The sequence below is a fragment of the Corylus avellana genome, chromosome 6 (genome assembly GCF_965113065.1).
Source record: "Corylus avellana chromosome 6, dhCorAvel1.hap1.2, whole genome shotgun sequence".
NCBI classification, from domain to species: domain Eukaryota; kingdom Viridiplantae; phylum Streptophyta; class Magnoliopsida; order Fagales; family Betulaceae; genus Corylus; species Corylus avellana.
In genome coordinates, this window is record NC_142495.1 from 25813015 (window position 1) to 25837299 (window position 24285).

The following is a 24285-nucleotide window of genomic DNA, read 5'->3' on the forward strand; positions in this document are numbered from 1 at the left end:
GGCTCATTTATGTTTGCAATTTGATTTTAAAACGTGTGATTTGAAAATGTAATTTTACAAAATGCAATTTGACATTTAAAATCACAGTTTAACAATTTTAAATACACCTCTTTGACTACAATTTAAAAACACATTTTACAAAAAAAAAAAAAACTCACTCCCAAACAATACATTTTTAACAATTTAGTTTAAAATCATACTGCCTAAGGCACTCCGAATCACCAACTACACAACATTTGAGATGCGCCAAAACAATTATACGAACTAAATAATTGCTGAACAAGGGGCAATAAAGTAGAGGAAAGGAGCATCAATATGCTCCTTGATGCTCCTTATGAACTTGAATGTAACTTGTGATCGCTTTACAAGAATTGTATTTACCATACATACCAGTCATGGCACAATGACAACACGGCTCCATAAAAAATACATTTTGCTACATGATTGGCAGCTAATTTCTTCAGTAAATCATGTACATATACAGCAAACTAATCTCAATCATCCTACACTTTAGGCTTTCTATTCTAATGGTAATTACCCTTTATAACTTTTCACATGTTCACTGGGAATATAAGCAGCGGCTGAGGTGTTTAGAAGCTTCATCATGAAGCTGAACTTCATATCCGGAGAAGTCTTTGGCTTGGGCCACTTTGCTCCTTCTGGCACCTTGATACATCTGAAACCTTGGCCTTTATACAGGTTTGTGGCACCGGGATTGTTTAAGTCACAGTGCAATGCAATCGCCCGGCATCCCCAGCTCTTGGCTTGAGCCTCAGCCTTAGCTATGAGCTTTTTAGCTATTCCCTTGCGACGAAATCTCTCTCGAACTGCAACATTTGATATATATGCAATTCCGGTCCTGTGATACATTCGTCAATGCCGCACTTGTGAGGAATCACTAATAAAATCAACCCTACAAGTCAACAGTCTGCGCATTTTACAGAGAAAGTTATAGATACAAATTTGAAAGCCAGGCTATAAGAAATATTATATGGAAGAACATCCAAGCCCTTTAGATTGTTGTCAATATATTCTCTTTTTCCCAGGTGCAGGATTTAAATTTGGTAACTGCAAATTTGTAAAAGCAATAACTACTTTATATCTGCATAAGAGAGAGAAACATGGGATGTGATGAACATGGAGCACGAGAAAAGAGTGTAAGAGAGAAATATGACTAAATTTATCAATTCTTAACTCTTTGGTTCGACTCTTTTCACCTGGTTAATTATTGTCCTTTTACAACATTTTAGGCAAATCAAAATATGACAGCAAAGTTGGGGCATTCCCTTTCTAACAATATAAATAAATATCAGTTTGAATTATCAATAGCTACAGAACCACATGCAGAACATATTATCAAATATTATTGTTCTCTTCGAAGAATATAAACATACAAAAGAAATCCAAAACACAAAAAATCTCATGAAATTAGCAGCAATGCATCTAGTTCACATCTAGCAAATCAAATTCATGTAGTATTTCAGTTATGAAGCAGATAAGTGACTAGCAAAGGACTGACCATATACAATAATGAAGAAAAATGATGCCGCATAATGGCCATATTATACATATAGTTGTACACCAATAGTCATGGCTCTTGAAAGTTAGTTAATAAAGCTAATTCAAATCAGTTACTGGTCAATCTAGAGTAGCACTGGTGGATGCCTCATCAAATAAATCTTCTTTTCAAGAGATGGAATTGTTTGTTTCTTATGTGATTCAATTGTGTCAACTATAGATAAACAAATGATGGTTTTCAGATAGTAAAGATTTATGGGCTATGGTAATCTAGAAAGTCATTCACCGTAATCAGATTATGAAAGGTGATATTTTCTTATTTTATTTAAGGTTGCACAAAGTCAACAACCAACAAAGCTTAAAAAAACAAGAAAATGAATTTCATTGGGAGTTTAGGTGATGCAAGCTAGATGGCTCCACAAGGTTTTACCAGTCCGATAAAAACTCACAACGCCAAGAGTGTATGAAAATCACCTTCTCTTCCGAAGTGGTCCTTTCCTTGGGAGGAAATCAGCCACAGTATCCACTGTTAAAATTCCAGCCACATACCCTTTATTAAGACATAATTTCCCATCAAAACTACCAATTTTGAAATCTTCATTTCCCAAAAAGAAGGTTTCATCAGTGGAGCTACCATTACCAATCACGCCAACCAAACAAGTTCTCCTGCATCCATTAGGTACAGAGAATCCTGCTAGCATTGCCACCAGCCTGTCAAGCCTCAGCACAAAATCTAATGGAAAGGAGTATTCAGGGAAGAAGGAGCTGCAGTGAGTCTCAGCCACTTCCCAACAGTCCTCTAACCTGGCCTCCCTGACAACAATCTCGGGATACACAGTGGGAAATAAATCAGCCACTTGACTGGCTCTGCAAACTCCTGCACCCAAAAAATAGAGTTAACCAAATAAAACAGGAAGGGCCCAAGTGCCCCTAATTATTAAACTGAAATGATTAGGCTCCTTTTTTTTTGGAGGGGGGGGGGGGGGGGGGGGGGGGGGGGGTTCTATTTTTTTACCATCCAAAGGAGCAAGAAAGGATAAAAAATTGCATCACGTTTATTGTAGAGGGTATTTATCAGAAAAAATATTAGAACTACACTAAATTGCATACAATGCAGCCGCTATTTTGTGCTATTTTTGAGGAATGGATCCTAAAGATTGAAAACGGGAAACCATTTTCCACCATTCCAAAGAAGTACAGTGCTGCCATGAAAATGGATCCTCCTTCTTTTTTTTTTTTTGATAAGGTAGGAGAACTTTACTAGATTAATTGCACATGGATCCTCCATTGCTGTGCTACAACACACAAGAACAATTAATTGAAGATTTGATCAGATTTCAACATCTGTCTTCCTGCTAGTACAGTTTTTAACAATGACAGGCATAATTTATCTAAGACAGATTGTCGTACAAAAAGCCTTTGATCAACTTAATTCCTTCTTCCTCCTTACGCTGGCAATTAGGAAAAGTTAAAATGAAAGATGGGTTTCAAATTAACAATTCTATCCACTAATTTCTCATCACCAAAGCAATTAAAGAGCCCAACGATTGCATCTCTTCATTGAAAAGAAAATTCAGGGTTGCCCATAACTGTGATACAGAACAAATTGTACTTCTTCTTTAAAAGCTAGAAGCCATAGAATCACTTCATTCATATGTTTAAACCCCTCAAAAGAATATATTACAACCTAAAACTTAAACCCACGAAATACCCAATAGTTCCGGCGATGTTTCAGATCCCACGGCATGTAGTTTAAAGGAACAAAAAGAAAAAGCTTCAAACATTTTGCATATAAACACAAAAAAAAAACATATCTGGGTACCTGATTTGGAGGGAGAGGAGAAGAAAGAGAATTCATGGGAAGAGCGAGGAACCCTAGAAGGGAAAGATGGGTTCAGTGGTTTCTTGAAATTGAGATTGTTGTTGAGACAAGACGAAGTTCTGGAATTGTTTATGGAGGTTGAGGTTGAGGTCACCGAGATTCCCAACGGTATGCTCCGCATTTCTTGGACGACAATTTCTCTCTCTCTCTCTCTCTCTCTTTCCCGACAGACTCGGAGGTTCCTTTGGTTTTTGCTCCCAGGCAACTCGGACTGACGGGGAGTGAGCTGCTACGCGCCTAGCCTACTTATCACACTTGTGTTGCTGACTGAACTCTTCAAAATGGACGGATTGGGATCGCACGTGTTAACTAAGATACTCAGGTGGCCTTGGGAGTGACGATGCCTAATCCAGAAGAATGATACTACACACACGTTCTCACTTTTACACTCTAGTCTTATTATTATCTTTTTTAGGTAATTTTTAAAATTATCATTAATTCAAAATCTAATAATAATGATTCATCCCAAAATCTAAATCAAAATCTAAATCAGAATCCTATAATGAGAGTGATAGTGTACGAATGAAAATGTGTATAACTATGGGGTATATATTGTCCACCGTAAGATAGGATTGGGATATGCTATAATTAATTATTTATATTGCATATAATGTTATAAGACGAATAGTTAATGTGAAAGGACAAATGGACTTCACGGACAACTTGAACATGTGTCCAAACAGCCCAAGCTTGAGCAACCCTAATAAGTGTGAGGTCCACGTGCCGTCTCACATGTAAGCCTAAGTTTATTCCTTTCCGTCTATTATGTATGGTTATTTCGTTTAGATGGTGAAGAGGTTAAAGAGATTTTTCTTTTTCTCAATTGATTGGCAGGTTGTGAACTAAATATCTGGTCTACCTCCAGCCGACTCATTGAACACCAATTATGATGCTACGTTTCGTGGAAGATGGCATAATTGAATACAATCTGGTTTAGGAAGCCCCAAACGGGGGAGATGAAATGCCGCTCATTTTGCCAAATTTCCATGTGTTTTGAGAGTTTTTTCTTTGGAATTTGCAGAGGCTTGTTCGTTTGTCAACCAACAAACTCTTTTGTGTTTCTTTCCTTGGGCGAGAGACAGAGAGGGAGAGCAATGCAAGTATAAAAGCGATCAGACGGCCAACAGAAAGTCCAACAATTAGGGGAGAGATAAAAAAAAAAAATCTCACCTGTGCCTCCTCTATCTACTCATACATTAGCTGTTTATCTGAAAAGCGGAAAGATTTGACTTTCTTTTTTCTTCTACCCTATGAAAATATTAATGTTACAATTTCAGTTTCAGTTAAACTGAAAAATACATTGTGCAACCCTGAATATGAGATTGGGGTCCCTATAAATTAACAGGAAGACTAGTTAGAAAAGCTAGTGTATGGGGAGAAGTGGACTTTCCAAACAGGGAACACCAAGGAGGAAGCTTCAAAAGAACTTGCTCAGTTTTTGGCGTTATTCTGTCCACATCGGTTCTCAACTTCAAAAGGGGCCACCCATCCGCCTTGTGAGACGATCGTGTAGAATTTTTCTTCCAGAAAAGAGTTAGATCAAATATCGTAGGTGCATTCTTCCCTCCAGAAAATTGAATAATGTGCCATCCATCTCCACTGCTCTTGTCACCAAGTGGAACTAGCTCCTCTGAATTTACTGCATTGGAGATTGAATATTGAGATACGAAGAGAATAATGTTGGGTAATGGGTAGTAAGCTAGCAGTCATATGAGGCACTCCAGACAACATAACGGGCAACAGCAACAACAACAATTAATAAACATAAATTTCATCTTATAATGGGGTAGCTCAAAACAGACCAATGTGATAATAGTTGAATAAGGAGGAGGTCCTAACCTAACAAAGTGCGTGCATTATGTGTGCCTACATTACATGCTGTCCTAGAAAACTTTTCCAATAAACCAAATCTCTGGATGAGCAAAAGATTGACATACATTGCATGGCACAACTTGCTCAACACAAGAAATGACAAGATACATTATCAAATCTTTGTGCTAAAGAAGTGGTTTGGTTTTTAAAAATGAATCTATTATACAGGTTTAACATGTGAGCCATTTCTGCCTTGAGGCAAGCAAGGTTTTGGACAGGCTCTATACTATGGCATCAGGATTTATGCTATATGGAGTTCAGTTCCCACGTAGCAGAACCCCATTCACAACAGTATTCGTCATCCAATAGACATCCTGAAAAATGAAAATTTCTGGAATAACAATGGCTCCATTTGTTAATGCTTTTTAGAGGATGTTATTGTTTTTTATTTGAAAAGGTGTTTTGATGATTCACATGGTCAAAAGCCTTCTCCATGTCCAAGTTGATAGAATGGGTGATTCCGTTTTTTAATGTGTTGTACTCCCTCAGAGTGAGACGAGGTGGTGAGAATAGTATTTGGTGGATACCATCCAAGAGGCAAAAGTTTGAAGTTTGATCATTTTATCAAAGGTTATCTACTCCGTCTGGTTCATCATTTCCTTGGAAGATCATTTGGAGAGTGAAGGTTTCATCGAGAGTGAGTTTCTTTGGGCAGACAACAGCTCTTGGGAAGATTCTTATTTTGGATAACCTAAGAAAGAGAAAAGTCATAGTGGTGGATTTGGCGTTGCATGTGTAAAAAGGATGAGAAATCCATAGGTCATTTTCTTCCCCATTGTAAAGTTACAAGATACTTATGGACTTCAATTTTTTGCCTTTTTGGAATAGAATGGGTTACGCTTAGAAGGGTGACAAAACTGTTGGATTGTTGGAGAGGTTAATTGGCAAGTCCTCCGTTTTAGACACATGGAGGATGTCCCCTTTGTGCTTAATGTTGTGTTTATGGAGAGAGTAGAATGCACAGGGTGTTTTGAAGTTCAAAAGATTCTCATTAAAAGGGTTTTTTCTTGTATACTTCGTATGTATTAGGGTTGCATCCTTCTGGGCTTTCAATGAAATGCATTACTTATATAAAAAAATATGGTAAAAGTAATTTGAAGTATTTTGTGTTTTGAATTGTTTGTTAATATTTTTGTTTTAAAAAGAGAAAACAAAAGGGAGAAGAAAAATGTTTTACCAAACAAAACCAATGACTTTCAGAAACACAAAAAGGAAATAGCATGACTGAATGGAAGAGTGAAGTTAAAGTGAAATAAAGATTGCACATCGATTAAAGTTCATAGTACCTTTGAACTTGAAATCTTCTATTTCCTCGGTATTGATCGCAAGAACCCACCGTATTGAACCTTTTGTATCAAGTGAAACTTGTGTGATTCTTTCACTACTCTTAGTATCACTATCGACGTGAAATGTGGGAATATCTGATTTGCTCCACCCGCCTTCAGTGTCATCATAGGTCCAACAACCATATTTGACTGAAAAAGTAACAAAATCAACAACTTTCTCTCTACCACATATGAAACCTTCTTTAATTTGTTCCACCTCCTTGTTCAACTTTCCAGGAGTTACAGAAAATAGAGATACATATGAGCTAGTATCTTGCTTTCCCTCAAATCTTCCTGTTGTATCCACAACATGCACAACCTGAGAAGCAAAAATATTTAAAATCTCCACGTACACCCACAAAAAAAAAAAAAAAAAAACAATAAATTGGATACTGGCATTGAGAAATTAGAATAGGACAAACAAATGGATTGCTGGTAGTTAATAAAATGATCACACTAATTCAACAATAAATTGAAAAGCTACAACACCCCAAAAAAAAAATAAAGCAGCCAGGCAAGTACATCATCAACTCTTCACTGATATGCAGCTGACCCAAGTCACTATGTTTCAATGTGAGCCATCTTAAAGTGCTGGACTATTTAATGAGAATCAAGTGCCTAGCATCCTAAACATTTTTGTTTTTTGGTGAAAGACATAGTCCCACCCCTACAGTCCTTTATGTTTGTGACTTAGATACAGTAATAGGGACTGACCACTCTGCATCACAGAAAGCAATAAACCCAAATATGAATGCATAAATAATCCTATTATTCCAAAGCCAACTGATAAACTAATAGGTATAAAGGAACTTCAAGCCTAGTGTTTTAGGTCACATAATCGTGACCAAAAGTCAAAATTTAGAAAATATTGCCAACTATCTAGTAAAAATTTCTCTACCCAGGAATGTAGACTACTTTTTTGCTCAAAAGATGTCATACATATGGCATGTAACTAACAATGTCATGGATTTAACTATAACTTGAGCATGTCCAATCTTTTCCAGCTTCCTTCAATTTTGTGCCACAGCTTTTACAAAAGAAATTTATTACTCTTTCTTCTTAACAAGTACACAAATAGATAAGACAGTTTTGTGTGTATAATGCAGAGTACAACAACTACCCCCAAAACAAACAAAATAAGCTGAATAAAGCAAGAGAAAATAGGTATGAGTGAAAACTTACATTTACAGCTCTGGCAGTGTCTTCAGTAAATGGCGGAACAATACCCGATAATATGACAGTGACTGAGAGGCCAAACAGTAGGCAAGTAGCAAGGACAATTGATCTTTTTGCACCTAGAAATTAATTGCACACATAATAGAGTTAGATTAAATAATAACAAATATCAAATCTCGTATATGTAATGATGCACCTTAATAATGAAGAGCAAAGCAAATATGCCAACTTAGGAGAAAAAGAAAACAATTCGTCTAAAACTAAAGCAGTCAAAAGATTAAAAATGTGGACCTATATGGCATCATATATACTCAACGTAACAAGGCTTTAAATCCTAACCACTTGAGATCTGCTAACTTTTGGCATACAACAATTTCTAAGCCAAGGTAAAATATGATGAGCTCTAATTTCTAAACCAAAGTGCAATGTGATGGCCTGCAATTTCTGAACCAAGGTGACATCTGAAGCCTGTACCAATTTCTGTTTCCAAGTGATGTAAACAACTACACCCATGAAAACTGTATTCCACTTATAGCCCGACTAGTTAATTTGCTAGAGTGGACAATAGCAACATCCAAACAAAAATGTCAATGTCATTATCAACAGAGAAGATTGATGCAAGAAAGGAGATACACCAATTTGCTAGAGTGGACAATAACAACACCTGAAAGATGAACATATGAAAGGAGATACACCAAAGTCAGGCACATGACAACAGCAATAAAAGCAGCAATTATCACATTCCCCAGCCACTCAGGAGTGCTACCAGGATTCCTGCATGCATATACAAGGCAGGGTAAGCAGTCATTTTCTTAATGTCAGCAAATGAAGAATAGAAGTTCAAATACCAAAGTGGGAACACAACATAGATCAGTACGAGAACACGGGTATCAGACATGGGGAGCAGCTGAATGAGCCAACTTGCTGAAAAGAATTTCATATGGACCATACTCTAACAATGCATTATGATTAATATAATTTATTAGTAAGGGCTATCGATAATCCACATGGAACATTGCTAAACAAACAATGAGAACATGGGAAAAGACGACAAGAATTTCATCTCAAATGCACAAGGCTGTTTTAACAGTCGCATCATATTTGTAGTTTAAGAAGAATGCCATAAGCTATACCTATCAAATCGAACCAAAGTCCCAATTATTGTGCTCGCTAACCGTATAAAAATGCCAGCAGAAATTAAAATTGGTACAGCTAAGCCCATAATCAGTGTTGCAAGTTTGAGTGGCTTTGGTAAACGGACTGGGCTTAGAGTCGCTTCAAGCAAGCCATCTGGAAAGTCAACCATACCAACTAAGTTAGAAGTATAAACTACCAAATAACAAGTCCCACTTGTCTAAAACAAGCATCATGTGAGACATGCATTCCATGAATCAAACAAGGGCAAGGAAAAATGTAAACTTACATGCAAACGCTGGTGGAACCAGCCAAACTAGAGCCAAATACGAGGACCCAATTTTATAATAGTTTCCCATTATGAGAAGAATGAGCCACTGAAGAGATCCAGCTTTATAGAGCCATCTTTCAGCCTCTAATTTGATTAAATCAGCTTGAATAGCAGGTGGCAATGGCTTTCTCTTGGAATACACGTTGGACAAATATGTTTGAAGAAAAAGGTAACCCAAGTGTTGACCAGTCAATGCCCCAAGAAGAGCAGGTGCAGCAAATAATCCAACCACCAACCATGGGCTTGCAATATAGGGCACTGGTGATGACGATACTAGGGGTAGAATAAAAGCAATGAGAACAGAGAAACCTAATGCGAATATCCACATAAGGATAACACTCAAAAATGACAAGGCCAGTGAAACTGTGGCAGGATAACCACCCATAAGCAATGATGTAGCCCAAATGAGAAGTGATTGCATTATCACTGAATTATGAAGTATATTTGCAAAACGTTGGCGGTATACGATCATATATGTTCCCTGAGATTGCAACAAGTATTAGAATCACCACATTTTTTTTTTTTTTTAAAGAAAAGGAGACAAACGGAAGAATAGTGTCAAGCCAATAACAGAAATAACAGTTATAGGTACCAAGATGTCAAAAAATGTGGCAGCATTCAAGCCTGTATTTTCCTCTTCTTCGATTGTATTGCTTTTGGGAAGATGAGAGGATGCAGCAACGTGAATCAGAAAAGAAAGCATATTTTCTCCAAGATGTTGAAGAGACCCTGGTTTAAGCAGCTCTAACTTGTCATTCTGCATGAGATAAAAAATTCAAATGGTAATTAATATATTCAACATGAAAAACTTAAGGGAATGTTTTATTTTTGTAAGTAACCTAAGGAAATCTACTTATCAAGAAGTAACCTATTGGGTAAGTTCTTTATCCTCTTATTCCGCCTTTTCTCAAGGGGAATATTCAGAATCGTGATGTTATAGACAATTATTTACCTAAGTTTTTGTTTCCCTTTTTTACGAAGAGTAAAGGATATTAACCCAGCCCACCCCCCACCAAACCTCCTTTTCTGTTGTGGTCAGTTAGCCCCTCTGATTCATAGAAAACGTTATGTAGACACAAACTAACAAGCAACACATGCGAGCCACCTGCCTAACTCAAAGCTGAGCTCCAATATATCCCTCATTTAGAAGGCACAGATCGATTGACAAGATTTTTCTTCAGGCTGCAGTCAGTCGCAGCACAGCATATCACCCATCATTTACCAAATCATGCATGCTACAGTACACTTAAACAATGCCACCCGCCAAGCAAGCATTCTGTTCTCTGTCGCACCCCCCACCCCCTTCTCCCCTCCTCTTCCAGGAAGGCCATAGCATGACTAAAGTTAAAGACCAAGGTCAAGTCAAACTATTTGTGCTTCTATCTTAATTAGTTGCTCTTGTAATTTTCGATCCTTTGACCAAACCAGAATAAAACTTTCCGTAGAGTAATGAAATGCAGTAAGGAATGATTTTCAGATGAATTGGAACAAAAAAGGAAAAATGAAATAAGTGGAAAACCTTAGTGTGGTATACTGCACTGTTTTCCGAGTATGCAAAGTCAAGCCCTGAAAGGCCAGCAACCTCTTGGTATACTTGGAAATCTGTTGCAGATTTTATGGCTCCAGAAGAAAACAGATCCTGCAGCAATAAAGTTACTCAGCTTAAGTATTCTTCCTAAACAAATGCACATCAACTATCAAAAGTGATAATAGGAGGAAAAGAAAAGCATCACAAAGAAGAATTACAAACCTGTGCTACGATTTGGCCAGATGGGTATTTTGCTACCAAGGCAAAGTTTTCAATAGCCCATGGATGCGGACCAGCCTATTAGACAAGGAAATTTAGATAATACAGGAAAAGCATCACATTAAGTACATTATGAGGATCGATGAACAGCCTTTAAAGAGTATTAAGGAAATAAAGATACTATTCAATGATAAGCACTAGCTATTTCACAAGCAATATCAAGTTAAAAGGCAAGCAATACAGAATGGATAGCCATAACAATTGGACCATTCTCCCAAATGAAGAAGTCCATCATTATCTATGATAATGAGCGATTTCAGGTGTTCACTGTGAGAGGTTAGGGCCAGGCACCCATTTAAGAGGCAACACAACCTGGGTGTGGTTGGACAAGTCCCTAACTTGCCATATCAAGCACTTGTCCATAATGGGAAAGAGAAACAAGTTCTTGATCACTGCTAGTCACCAAGATATTTTTTTTTTTATGTTTTCTCTGATGATTGTCTCAAATTAACAGGAAAGACCAACTCGAACACATGTAATTTATATAAACATAGAATTTACCCAAGAAAATATAGCAAAGAAGTCAGACACCTCGAGAATTCAGCAGTGTCATCTCATCCCATAAAATTGGGATTAGAAATCAAACATACATAGCTGCATATAAAGTCAGCTCACTCAAATTTATGTGAGATAGATATTTTTAGACAGTTACCATCATCTGACACCATCTAGATGAAGTCCAACTAACCAGAAAGTTGATGCTAACCACACAGTCTTATCGCATGGGCTATACATAAATGCAACAATAAAGAGATTGTGATCCATAACTAAACCTGAAATATGCCAGATTTCCCTCCAATACCCATGGCCTCCAAATCAATAGCCACACGAACAGTGTCATTCCAGGGGTGCTGCATCAATAAATTCAATATCAACACTTCTATAGGTAAAATATGTTTTTAGATACTAAAAGCAAGGTGGAGCAATGCTGAACAGTAGTCGCCCATCAATATGTGCAAGAACAACTTATGTAACAAATTTTTAAAAACATTCACAAAGAGGTTATATGATAACCTTGGTGCTGAAATTCTTGTATCGGCACTCACAATAATATGAATCATCTCCAGAGACATTAGATTTTCAGTTGTCAAATATTGTCAACTATAAAACATTGAACAAACTTCTGCTTCAAGATTCGACTCACAAATTTATTGATTTTTTATATGAGTAATCAAAATATTATTAAAAGCATAAGACGCCCCCAGGTACACAAAAAGTATACAAAAGAAGCCAACTAGCTATTAGGAGCAAATTATTAATAATAATAATAATAACTAATCACCAAAGGATAAGCAAAAACAGTTGTTCAAATATATTGTATATTTGAATGGCACTTCCAAAAAATTTCCACGAGAGTTGCAACAAAATCATCATTTATGCAAGCAATACCAAATAAAACTGGAAAACTTCCTTAAGGGCCATATCTCCATACCAAAGATCATGCCAGAATCTAACATTTGAGTCATATCTCACCTCAAATCTAGTATGACTACAAAACTTACCCCAACCCCTCCTAATATTCTTCCATACGTCCTGGCGGGCTCCCTAGAACACCACCCTCCCCATGCACTTCCATATTTAGAGTCCACCACCACACTCCGCCAAGCCTTTCTCTCAAGCCCATAGCGCCAAAGCCATTTACTTAAGAGCGCATGATCGAACCTCAGCAAGTTCCTAGGTGATATTTGAACTCTTCACCTAGCCCCTCATAAAAAATCACATTAGAGCTTCTCAATACGGTTTACGATACTTGCAGGGAGAGGAAATAGGGACATAAGGTACATAGGTAAGTTGGAAAGGGTGTTCTTGATAAGGGTAATCCTACCACTCTTAGACAAATACAACACTTTCCAACTTGCCAACCGACGTTCTATGTTCTCAATCACATTGTCCCATTTATTCTTGGCCTTATAGGATGCCCCCAATGGAAAACCAAGATACTTCAAGGGCAAATACTCCATATTTCTTGATGCGTTCCCACAAAAACTTCTCCCTTAACGAGCGGCATCATGCCCTTCGCCAAACAATGGTTGAAAAGACCCGCTTGTTCCTCTCTTTCATCCACCACCGTCTACAATGCCGAAGAAAGTTGCAGCCTTTCACAGTTTGATCGCCCAGTTGTACCAACCTTTACCTTCTCAACCCTCTCGCATAACGATGGAGTTACGCCGTCCTCCACTGCCGTATTCACCAATGACCAAATAGCAACCATTTTTGTTTGCACGTCTCTGAACAATGAAAGCTTTAGAGCCCTCTCTAGATGAATTCAAAATCTCCTTCGTCGCCTCTGCATACAGCTCCTCCACAATTGCCACCAACCAAAGCACAAACGCTTTACCGAAAGGAACAGAACACATAAAGCCCCTGCTCCTTTCAAAAACACATAAAACATGGACTCCTCCTTCAATTGCAAACTTGAAAGATTTTGATTCTACAAAATTCCGTCTAAAAAGACCCATCACAGCACACCAAAAAGAAAAATAACATAAACAACGTTGCCAAAAAAAGTCAACCGCAAAAAGGAGATCTTCATGCATCAATTTCTATGTTCGTGTTTGTAATCTCCATCAATTAAAGCACATTGGACACACGATAACCCAGGAATGAAAACAACAAACTTATACAAGTTAACACGTGCACACATGGGTAATGGGTTAAACACCTTCAAATGTGTTTGTGTTTATCTTAAGAACTAGCTACAAAATCAATTCTTTTCATTCATTATAGTAGAAGAAAACATGAGAGCACATGATCCCAAAATGAACTAAGACACACTACAAGCAACTTCAAACACCTTCACTTAAACCAAGTAATTGTGGTAGCACACAAGAGCATTACAAGCTCGTCATATTATCAATTATATGACTAATAGAGCTATAAGCAAAAAGATTGAGAGAAATAAATCAAGAATCCGAGGATGCATTGAAAATGCTTCCAACCTGAGTTATAAAGCTATGAGCACCATTTAGACCTTCCTCCTCCCCGGTATTAAATAAAAATATAACAGCATGCTTAAATCCAGCCCACTGAGAAATCCCTCGAGCAAGTTCCAACATAACAGCTATACATGAACTGCAATCTCCGGCTCCTTCCCTGAAACATCATGGAAGTTTTTTGAAGCAACAAAGTAGGCTTTGGGATTTATAAGGACATATTTGTGAGGATATATTTAGCGCCGGGGCTCATGTGGGAAATGAAAGCAGAGAATATGCTAAGATATATTGTAATTGCCCATGATAATTATTGACCGAGAAGAGGGAGAGATAAAGCACTTCTAAACAAAATTTCCTTCCATTGCAGAGTGGTTAAATAACTGAAGGCCACAACTTCTTCTTGAATCTTGCTAAGGAATGAGCTTAGAGGTCTGACAATCTCATTTTGGTCAACACAATAGATCGAGTATTAGTTATTCACATTAAAAATAAAATAAAATAACTCATAAATCATCATAAAACTTATTTTCTTGACTTCCTTCAATGCACATGAAAAATTCCCAAAGATATATTACACATTTCCACGAAATCTACAAAATTTTAATTCTTAAGAATTTGTCTACTGACACAGGAACTCTGTGGAGACACTGAAAGTTGCAGTGTTCCGATAGCTACACGTACATTTGACCATGAACAGACATTTAAAATAAAAAGGATAATTAGCAGCTATAATGACGATCATCACTCTCGCTTACAGCCATATAAACAATTGCTTCCTTTACCGAACACGCACTTCACAAAAGATCAACTAATTTGGAAAACGATACGAAATACGAGATCAAATAGACGAAGAAAAGCATACGTTGAGAATACGGTATCAATGTGAGAAGAGACCAGAATGGCATTTTCCCCTGCTTCAGATACATATTTTGGCAAGATTCTCAAAACTACGTGATTTAGATTCGAATAAACAAGCGTTCTCCCCATAAACAGGCCACTGGCCAGACGATTCGCACCAGCTTTCGAACGAAAAAAGTCCACTTGAACATCCGCCTCCCAATGAGCCGTATCCTTGATCTTCTCCGCCGCTGCCAAAACATACTGCGCCGAAAAGCAAACCATTGTTAACACAAAAACGAAAAGAAACACAAAGAAAAAGCACGTATTTTGGCGCGAGAACCTGCAAGGCGAGGTCGAGAGCGTCGGAACCGACGGGATGAGGGCCTAGTTGAGTCAAGGCCTTGACGTGCTTCATGGCTTCGACTTCAGAGAAGCCTCGCTTGCCGGCCTGCTCGGCGGTGAGAGGCGGAGGCAAGTTCTCATACTGGTACTGATAAACCGCCCAGGAACTGTACGTGATCAGCGCGAACAAGGTCAACCACACAAGCGGTGACCTCCGAGGCCGGCTCTGGCTCTGTCCACGAACAATATTGTCTCGAACCTCTTCATCGTCAACTGCGGCCGGCTCTGATTTCGCTGAAGAGCTTTCAGGCCTCGAGTCCATCTTTGTACTGTGCAATTACCGAATGTCAGCTTTTAGGATCTATATAAACTAGTTATCCAGGTAGGAATTCCCTCTTGACTTTTTAGGCTATTTGGATCTATATAAACCAATATCAATCGTTACCTTAACTTTTTGGGTTAATCTTCAAGAGTACCACGCACTTCAATATTGGTACGTTTCAGCATTTAAAATAGTTTTTACTAGTTAATTTTATTCTTTTTTAACTATAATTTTTTTTTTTTTTCTAGTTTAGCTAATAAAATAATCTCACATGAAACTCTTTAAATCTTTTTCTTTTCAATTTAAATATTATTTATTTCAATAGTCATTTTCGACCGTCATTTATTTCAGTATAGATAAGACAGTAATTTTTTTTTATTTTGGTATAAACAATTTTTTTTGGGCCAATCCGCTAATAAAGTTGAAATATTACCTGATCCATGTAGCCGAAGCTTACCCATAATGGATACATGCCTTGCTTTGAAAAAATTCATCATCATAAAAAAAAAAAATAATAATAATAATAAAACTATAAAACTCTCCATGTTAGTTGCTCCATTATAACATGCCAACTTATCTTTAGCCCCCCAACAAAAATAATAATAATAATAATAATAACTCATTAAATTCAATTGTAATTTCATGTGATATGTTTTATAGGACAAAGTTTTCCTCCAAACTAGGTTGGAGGAAATTCCTCCAACCTTGTCTCTAAAATTGACATGTGTCCTCAAACATGTGCTTCTCACATGTTTTTTTTAATACCCTAATTTTCACAAACTATAGTTAACTCCACCGTCAGTTTCTCTCTCTCATGTTCTCTCTCTCTCACGTCCTCTCTCTCTCCTTCCCCTCCCACACGAGACCAAGCTGTCTTTCCAACCAAAAAAATCTCTTCATTGAAACTTTGCCAAGAGGTTTTTTTAAAAAAAAAGAAAAGATTTTTAAGAGGGGCGATTGGGTTTTTCTTAAATTTTCAAAACCATCTATTTAACAAATAAAGATTATTCTTCAATCTGAGCATTTTTTTATGATCCCTTCAATCTGAGCATGGTAAAAAAAAATTATGAAATTTCCAGAAAAGTTTCAATCTTTGATGATCCCTTCAATCTGAGCATTTTTTGTTATCTTTTCCGACTAAAAAAAGAGAAAGTACAATTGTTATTTTTTGTTAAATTTTTAAGAAAACCCAATCAACCCTCTTAAAAATCTGTTCTTTTTTTATAAAAATACTCTTCCGTAAAGACGGAGAGATTTTTTGGGTTGGAAAGACAGCTTGGTCTCGTGTGGGAGGGGAAGGAGAGAGAGAGGACGTGAGAGAGAGAGAACATGAGAGAGAGAAACTGACGGTGGAGTTAACTATAGTTTGTGAAAATTAGGGTATTAAAAAAAACATGTGAGAAGCACATGTTTGAGGACACATGTCAATTTTAGAGACAAGGTTGGAGGAATTTCCTCCAACCTAGTTTGGAGGAAAACTTTGTCCGTGTTTTATATAAGCTCTCATTGAATTATTCATATTTAAAGTCTTATATTTTACCATCAGCTTATTTATCTTTAACGATCATGTTATGTATAATGACGCAAGCAATTTTAAGGTGGAAAAACGGTGCTAGTCCATGTACTATTGCAAATTGTGCTTGAAATACTCTAAAGGCAAGCTTCACATTATTCCGTAATGACTCTTGAGCTGCAACAAAGTATTTTATCTTATTTCCTTATGGATATAAAATTGGTTTCACAAATGTTTCTCATTGTAAAGTCCAACTAGAAGAAGGAATGTCCCTCGCTTGCACAGTTGGTTATATTTGAGTTGTGAGAAGATATTGTTTCATTTGGGACTAAGGTAGTATTCCATTATATGGTTATGATAATTGATTGTGTAGTTGGCACGATGAGCATGCCATTAAGCGAGATCATAAAATATAAAAAGACTTTTATAGCACGTTGAGCACTGATTGGGAGCACGCGTCGTGCGTGGCACGCCCACGCACGATAGTGCAAATTTTTTTTTTTTTTTTTAGAAAAAAAAAAAAAAAAAATTTGCACGCGGCGTGCACTATTTTGTTTTACCCTAGCACGTTTATACCCAGAGACGGAGGGAGGCCATAGTCCCCCCAAAAATAAGTAAAAAAAAATTATTATTAAAAAAAATAAATAAATAAAGTAAAGTTTTAAGTTTAGTCATTTGAGCCCCTCAAAAAAAAAAAAAAAAAAATTGCCCTATTTTTAAAATTTTTTTTGCCATATCCAATAAAAACTTTTGACCCTATTATTAATTTTTTTTGAGCTATACCCATTAAGTTTTTATTTTTATTTTTTAATTTTTGGTCTTTACTTTCAAATGTCTATTTTTTGGCCCTTACTTTCAAGTACTCACTTTTTTTTGCCCATACGGTAGTCTTTATTTCATAAAAAGCAACAAAAATAAATTTTTTTTAATAAAAAAATTCTAAAGAACTGAAAAAAAAAAATAATAATAATAATAATTTGGCTAGCCCCTTCCCATAAAATCTTCTGGCTCCATCCTTGATTATATCACTATAAGATCTAGTTACCCTAACAAAAAAAAGTGTCATATCCAAATATCATATGAAAACCATTACTTCCGAAACAATAGTTGGTTCCTTGATATAACTACAATACATATATTGCCACGAAGTCGGGCAAATCCTTCAATTTTCGGTGCATGCAATTAATGCTTTCCAACACGACTAGAAACCCTTGGTTTTCGCCGAACATTGCAGTCTAGTGATGCCTTTATATTGTTGGGTAACCATAAGTACTTTTCAGGAAAACAAAAAAATAAATTGAACCACCGCTTTACCAAACATCTTTAGACACTATATTGTGGTGGATTATCAAATCTTCAAGTGCAAGCAATATAAGTGCAATAGGAATATTTTGAATGGAAAAAAAAAAAACCAAGCATTATGTAACCATCTATTATTTGGTGTTTTTTCATTCATAGCAAGTTTTAATGGAGTTTGACGCGATAAAGGGTACTATGCGAACAAGAGAAAGAGACAGAAAACAAACTGCTCCCCAAAACGACGTCGTTGGCTGTACAGACAAGACTGTCCAGCTGTACAGACAAGAGACTCCACCAACAAAAAGGCGTTGGCTCCTTACGAAGGGAACCAATGCGCAAATGAAACGAACAAATTGATCATCCAAATGGTGGAGGAGGAGGGCTTCTTGCTTTGCTGAGATAAAAGAATAATTTTTTTTTTTTTTGGTATAAAAAAAAGTAAAGAGAGAAAGAAGAGTAAACGATGAACGTGATCCACCCATCGGTGCACCCAGTGGAGGCTCCACCGGTGACCGACGCGGCCAATGGCGCGATGCCCAGAGGGAGGATGAAGGACATCCAGGGCATGCCCGGCACGCCCGGTGGCCTTGCCCTCCGCTTCTCTCAGTTCGCTTTCGCAGTCCTCGCGCTCTGCGTCATGGCCACCACCAGTGACTTCCCTTCCGTCACCGCCTTCCGGTACCTACTACCACAGTCGTTCTTTTCTTTCTTTCTTTGTCGATTCTTTTGATTGGGTTTTGTTGATGAGAGAGCTGGTTATTCGAATTTATGGGATCGTTTGTTGGGAATTGGGTACTGGTTCTCCTTTAGAATTGGGGCTTAATACACTGATCCATTTCATTACAAATTATTCCTTAACTGTCGCATTTGGATGTTGGGTATGAATTTTTCAAAGGCTTATTACTTCTGAACACGCTATTGGGAGTCCATAGTTTGAAAGGAACATGTGCTTTACTTTTATAAGGGGAATCGGTAGGCTTAAGACAGAGCTACTGGCACTAAATTCTAGTATGAGGCCCTAGATGAAGAGATATTGCATCTAGTATTTTAGTTCTTCTAAGAGTGCATCTCACAAGTACCCATTCATAGTCTGGTTTTTGTTGTCTGAAGAAAAAAAGAAAAAGCTTGACCTGAACCCCTTGTATATCAAGCTAGCTTAGCTTTTTAGAGTGTGTTTGGCACTCGAAATATGTGAGAAGTGCAGTTTTTTCTTGTGTATTTCCTCATAGATTGAAGCTTGCTTATTATAGAAAGATCGGTGGAATCATATATATCTGAATTTGTGTATGCAAGTTGGTTTCTGAAGCCACCCCATTAGTTTAAAACGTGATTTTTGCTTCTGATCTTCCTCTCTGATAATTTGCAGGGTGATTATATGTGGTTTAGTTTTTGAGCATGGGGTCAATCTCATGCTCTTGTTTTCCATCTCCTAGCATAACAGGTTTTATGGTATTTGCTGTGCCAGCTATCTTGTTGCTGCTGTCAGCTTGCAAAGCTTATGGAGCCTCATTCTCGCCATTCTTGATGTGTATGCCATTTTAGTGAGGCGCCATTTCCGGAATCCCGTAGTTGTCAGCTTGTTTGCCATTGGTGATGGGGTAAGAAAACTTTTGCTGTGGATTTAATGAATTTGAGAAGTTACTGTGAAATGGAGAGCATGCCATGGTTGAGTGCTTTGTCAAATTTTGTAATCTTTCAGCTATTGGCTACTGTTATATGTTCTATAGATATTTTATCCTTAGTCTTGTTGCCAGCCTGATCCTTCACCCCAACATACTTGTGTTGACGCAATATGACATGGAGTGATTTATGAGCTGATTAATCAATTGTTTACATGATTTATGGATTTATGGAAGAGAATGGAGTGAGAGCTTTGGTTCTTACATGTGGCTGTGTGGGCTTTTGATCTCCAAAGCCTTTTAAAGTAGTTTCTTGTCATCCTACCCTCATTTAAAGGCTGCTTATTGTTAATGCCCATCTAGTGTTCAGCTTGCTAACCTTTTACAGGTAAACATGGCTTCATTTGGATTTTGATGAAGCAAAACTCATATTATCCTCACCCTTCTTTTTTCTTTTTTCTTTAGCATATTATCCTGCCTTTTCCAGATTCTTTGTTATCAATGACACCACTTATGTGGAATTGTCAAATCTCTTTAGATGCTTCGCATTTGGCACTGATTTTTGAAATTCTGGAGCACTCTTATTCCTTTAATATATTTCTGAAAATAATTAATGCTCCAGAGTTCTAAATCATTGTGAGAGAGTTAACTCTAAATAAATGAATTTAAGTTGGTTTTTTAGGCCATCAAAAAATTATCCAATCTTAGAAAGAAGCCATTGGCATCAAAAGAACTTGGGAATATACTTATTTTTTGGCTCCTAAAATGCTAAACACATGGTGTTTCTGTTGCTTTACGACTTTGGAGGAGAATCGTGAGATTAGTGCAAGTCAGTGATTGTGTACTTGTGTTTTGTTTTGTTGGTGAAACCCTGTCCTTTTCTACTTCTTCCCCGTTTTTAATAATTATTTTACATGGTTAATAAGCAAGTGATAATATTTACTTCACCCAGGCCCTTAACATTCATGATTCAAAGATTTCCTGAGTGCGTTGGAGCCATGGAACACTTGGCCTCTGTTTTTATATTATGGGAGCAAGGATTTCGTTGAAGGACCATTACCTTCCAATGTTTGAATTGAAAGGAGAGCAGTAGTTTTGGTTATAAATTTGGAACATTATGCCAGACCTGTTTTTTTCCCCTTCTCTAAGTTAAATTGATTAAATAGTGACCACCTTGTCAAGAAAAAGTAGACTGTGATAAGTAGATGTAAAACCAAGTTGCTTGATTGATAATCTGGATTCATACTATGTTTGTGAATGTTATGCAATCAAACTCCCTGACTCAGGTTTCAGGAGGGACACTCCCCTGGAACCTCCCACACCTTTCTTTAACCTTTACCTAAGTGGTATTCTGTTGGCATCCTGATGGGATATTACTTGAAACTTATGGTCCTAGGGTCATCTATGATGTTGGGAGTCATCTAAATGCTAGGCTGTCACCATCATCCTTGATAAAAATTGGTATTGGCAAGTGGCAAGGTCTGAAAATCTTGTTAAGAATCAAAGCAAATTGTCCTTGGTGTGTATTGGAGATATGGATCACCCTACTTGGAGCATCTCTAAGAAAGGGACTCATAACTGTGCTGATTCTTGGGATGCTATTCGTATTAGACAGCAACCAGTCTCTTGGTGGAGATTAGTTTGGTTTCCAGTGGCATTTCCTAAGCAGGCTTTTATAACCACGGGTGAAAGGTTGCTCAAATGGGGATTTGTTTGTGATGTTCTTTGTGTATTTTGTAGGGGTTGTATGTAAAGGATGCAACCCCTACAAAAGGGTTGAAACCTGTTTTATGTAAGCTGGTTTAAGTGCATATGTTTACAACATATGGAGGGAGAGAAGTAATATAAAGCACGGGAATCACTTACTGAGGAGAAGCTTAGTAAGAAAATAAGATTGGAAGTTCGAGCTTGGGTTATGTTTAAGGGAATATTCCAGAGAAGCAAAGAAAATGAAGAATTATGTATGAATTGGGACCTGCCGGAGAGTATTTTTAAATCTGAGACTGAATAGGATCTGCTTATGCTAAGGGATTCTCTGGTGTGGCAGCATTGGTGTGGCTAAGCATTTTGTGGTTGCTGAGTTTGAGGTTCAGCAGAGCTTTGAGTTGTTCTGATGCAGATTCAGATGTGATTATGGAATGGATCGAGGATAGTGTGTCTCTGTGCAGTGGTTGAGGCTGCTGGCTTAGGGTGGGCAGACCAATCATGGGATATATAGACACATGCTGTTTGCATATGATAATTTGTTTTATTTATTTTCCAACCTGAAAGATGGTTTTTTCCCTTTATTTACCCCCTTTTTATTTTTTATTTTTTATCACTGCAGATCACTTCCACTCTTACATTTGCTGCAGCTTGTGCATCTGCTGGAATCACGGTCCTTATTGGGAATGATCTGAATGATTGTAAACAGAACCATTGCACTAGATTTGAGACAGCGACAGCCATGGCATTTATGAGTTGGTTTGCTGTCTCGCCATCATTTCTTTTGAATTTCTGGACACTAGCATCCAAATGAAAGACATGGAGTTTTATTCTGTGTTTGGGCATGATCTCTGCAGTCTGATTCATCAAGTTGTGCTTGAGATACTGTAAACACCCTCCCCTCTCTCCCCTCTTATGTAAATTCTATAGCTGCACCTAAAGCTTCCTTATCAGATCTTTGGAGTATGATATTTTGAGCCAGAAAATATGTAGCTTTGAGATTTTGAAGAGTATATTATCATTAAACATTGGAGTCTATAGGTTCTCACTTCTCTGCGTATGACCAAGCTTTTTTTGTATAAACACACTGAAGTTTTTTTTTTAAAAAAAAAATTAATTTTTAATTTTTAATTTTTAATTTAGCTTTTTTAGTTTTTTGGTCGAGCAAAATAATAATGTGTAGCTTTTCAAATTCCTGTCTAATTCAAATAAATTAGAAAATATCCAGTTAATTATATTGAAAGGGTATTTTTGTCCCATCGAAAAATAAAAAGACAAAAATACCTCTTAAATGTAATTAACTAGAGAAAATCTTGTTCCCTTGCTGGGGTGTAATGCATTAATAATCTCGTGCATGATTTGAAAGTTTCCCTGCAGGGATTAGAGAGATTTGTTTTATCTAGTTACATTGGCGTGCACAGTTTGGTGAACTCATCACTTTTAGTCACATAATCCACATGATATCATTATCTTATGCATGTCATTCGTCATTTCCCTTGTCTTAACCTTTGAATAATCGGTCGATCATATCCCAAGTCCCCGACCCCAAACCATGAGAACATCTAATAGACGACGGAAATCAAGTATATGATGGCACTTTGATGCTTAAGTTAGTGATTAAACTTATAAATAAATAATCAATTTCAAAAGAAGAGCTCAAGTTAATGTATTGCTACGGGTGTTGTTTTCGCCCTTATTTCTATTAAGAAAAGGCTCATAATTGGTTTCTCGCCCGTATTCAATTAAAACAATTTTTCCTTTTTCTATAAGAATATCGAGGCGCTGAGATACTCATGTGGTTGAGTTTTTTTTTGACATGTTCACACAAGAGGGGAGATTCAAACTAGTGACCTCTATTTTATTAAGCGTAGTCCTGGCCAATTGAACTGCCTCTTGGAGACGGTTGAGTTATTTTTTACAAGTGTTTCTTTTCTCTAATTAATGTGCTTGACTTAATGGGCCAACTCGGCCTGATGAGACTTCGGGCTCCGATGGAGCTCCATGGGCTAGGGCCTAGTATTGGACGGGATTATTCCCACGTACACTAGCTTTCTTTGTCTTTTTTTTTTTTCTTTTTTTTTTTTTTTAATGAGAAATGCTTTGGGTACTAAATATTTTACCAAGAGAGGTTTACTATCTCATTTATTTGATAGAATTTAAAATAATTAAACAAGAGAAATGTAATGAGCATCAATAAATGAACTCCACATCATTTTGTTATCCTTCTGTTGATCAAATATTTGATAACCCTAACATTTGTTTTTTTAATTATTGGTGGTGGACTGGTATTTGACAATGCCAATGCAAATTTGTGCTTTAACTACAATTGTACATAGGTTAGCGGAAAAGTTGAGGTCATGAATAGTACGTAATTGTAAAATATGTATTGTATATATGACGTTGTAACCTCATAGCTTTGAGTTATAATTTTTCAGAGCTTTTATGCTATTTGATGTCAGAGCTTTATGCTCTAGATCTTCTTATCATTGAAATTGCAAAGATCCTCATTTCAAAAAAAAAATAAATAAATAAAAAATTGCAGTGGATTTTTTATTTGACCAATTCAACAATAAAAACCTTTTCAAAATTAACAACTATATTTTCGAACCGAATTTCAATTAGGCTAATATTCGAAGTCTCAAAAATAGTACGTAATTGTAAAATATGT

The 24285-nt window shown here is 36.9% G+C and overlaps 3 protein-coding genes across 4 annotated transcripts; 1 reads left to right on the forward strand and 2 right to left on the reverse strand.

Moving 5' to 3' along the window:
- Positions 1–295: 295 nt before the first annotated feature.
- LOC132188797 (Acyl-CoA N-acyltransferases (NAT) superfamily protein) lies at positions 296–3753 on the reverse strand. Its single transcript, XM_059603334.2, has 3 exons — positions 3341–3753; positions 1993–2395; positions 296–859 (listed from the first exon to the last, which is right to left on the reverse strand). The coding sequence occupies exons 1-3, from the start codon at positions 3519–3521 to the stop codon at positions 535–537; spliced, it is 909 nt and encodes a 302-aa protein (XP_059459317.2). The 5' UTR covers positions 3522–3753; the 3' UTR covers positions 296–534.
- Positions 3754–4549: 796 nt separating this feature from the next.
- Positions 4550–15524, reverse strand: LOC132186951 (Zn-dependent exopeptidases superfamily protein). Of its 2 annotated transcripts, none has more exons than XM_059601080.2 (13): positions 15159–15524; positions 14841–15079; positions 13985–14138; positions 11819–11896; positions 10989–11063; positions 10758–10877; positions 9831–9995; positions 9197–9719; positions 8907–9063; positions 8438–8547; positions 7780–7892; positions 6559–6916; positions 4550–5030 (listed from the first exon to the last, which is right to left on the reverse strand). In XM_059601080.2, the coding sequence occupies exons 1-13, from the start codon at positions 15480–15482 to the stop codon at positions 4732–4734; spliced, it is 2715 nt and encodes a 904-aa protein (XP_059457063.2). In that variant the 5' UTR covers positions 15483–15524; the 3' UTR covers positions 4550–4731. The 2 variants fall into 2 exon arrangements, with proteins under 2 accessions (XP_059457063.2, XP_059457062.2); XM_059601079.2 differs by having other exon boundaries at positions 4550–5039; positions 15159–15522.
- Positions 15525–18618: 3094 nt separating this feature from the next.
- Positions 18619–22653, forward strand: LOC132188520 (CASP-like protein 5A2). Its single transcript, XM_059603000.2, has 3 exons — positions 18619–18972; positions 19760–19892; positions 22240–22653. Exons 1-3 carry the CDS (start codon positions 18758–18760, stop codon positions 22429–22431), a joined length of 540 nt encoding a protein of 179 aa, XP_059458983.1. The 5' UTR covers positions 18619–18757; the 3' UTR covers positions 22432–22653.
- The last annotated feature ends 1632 nt before the right edge of the window (positions 22654–24285 follow it).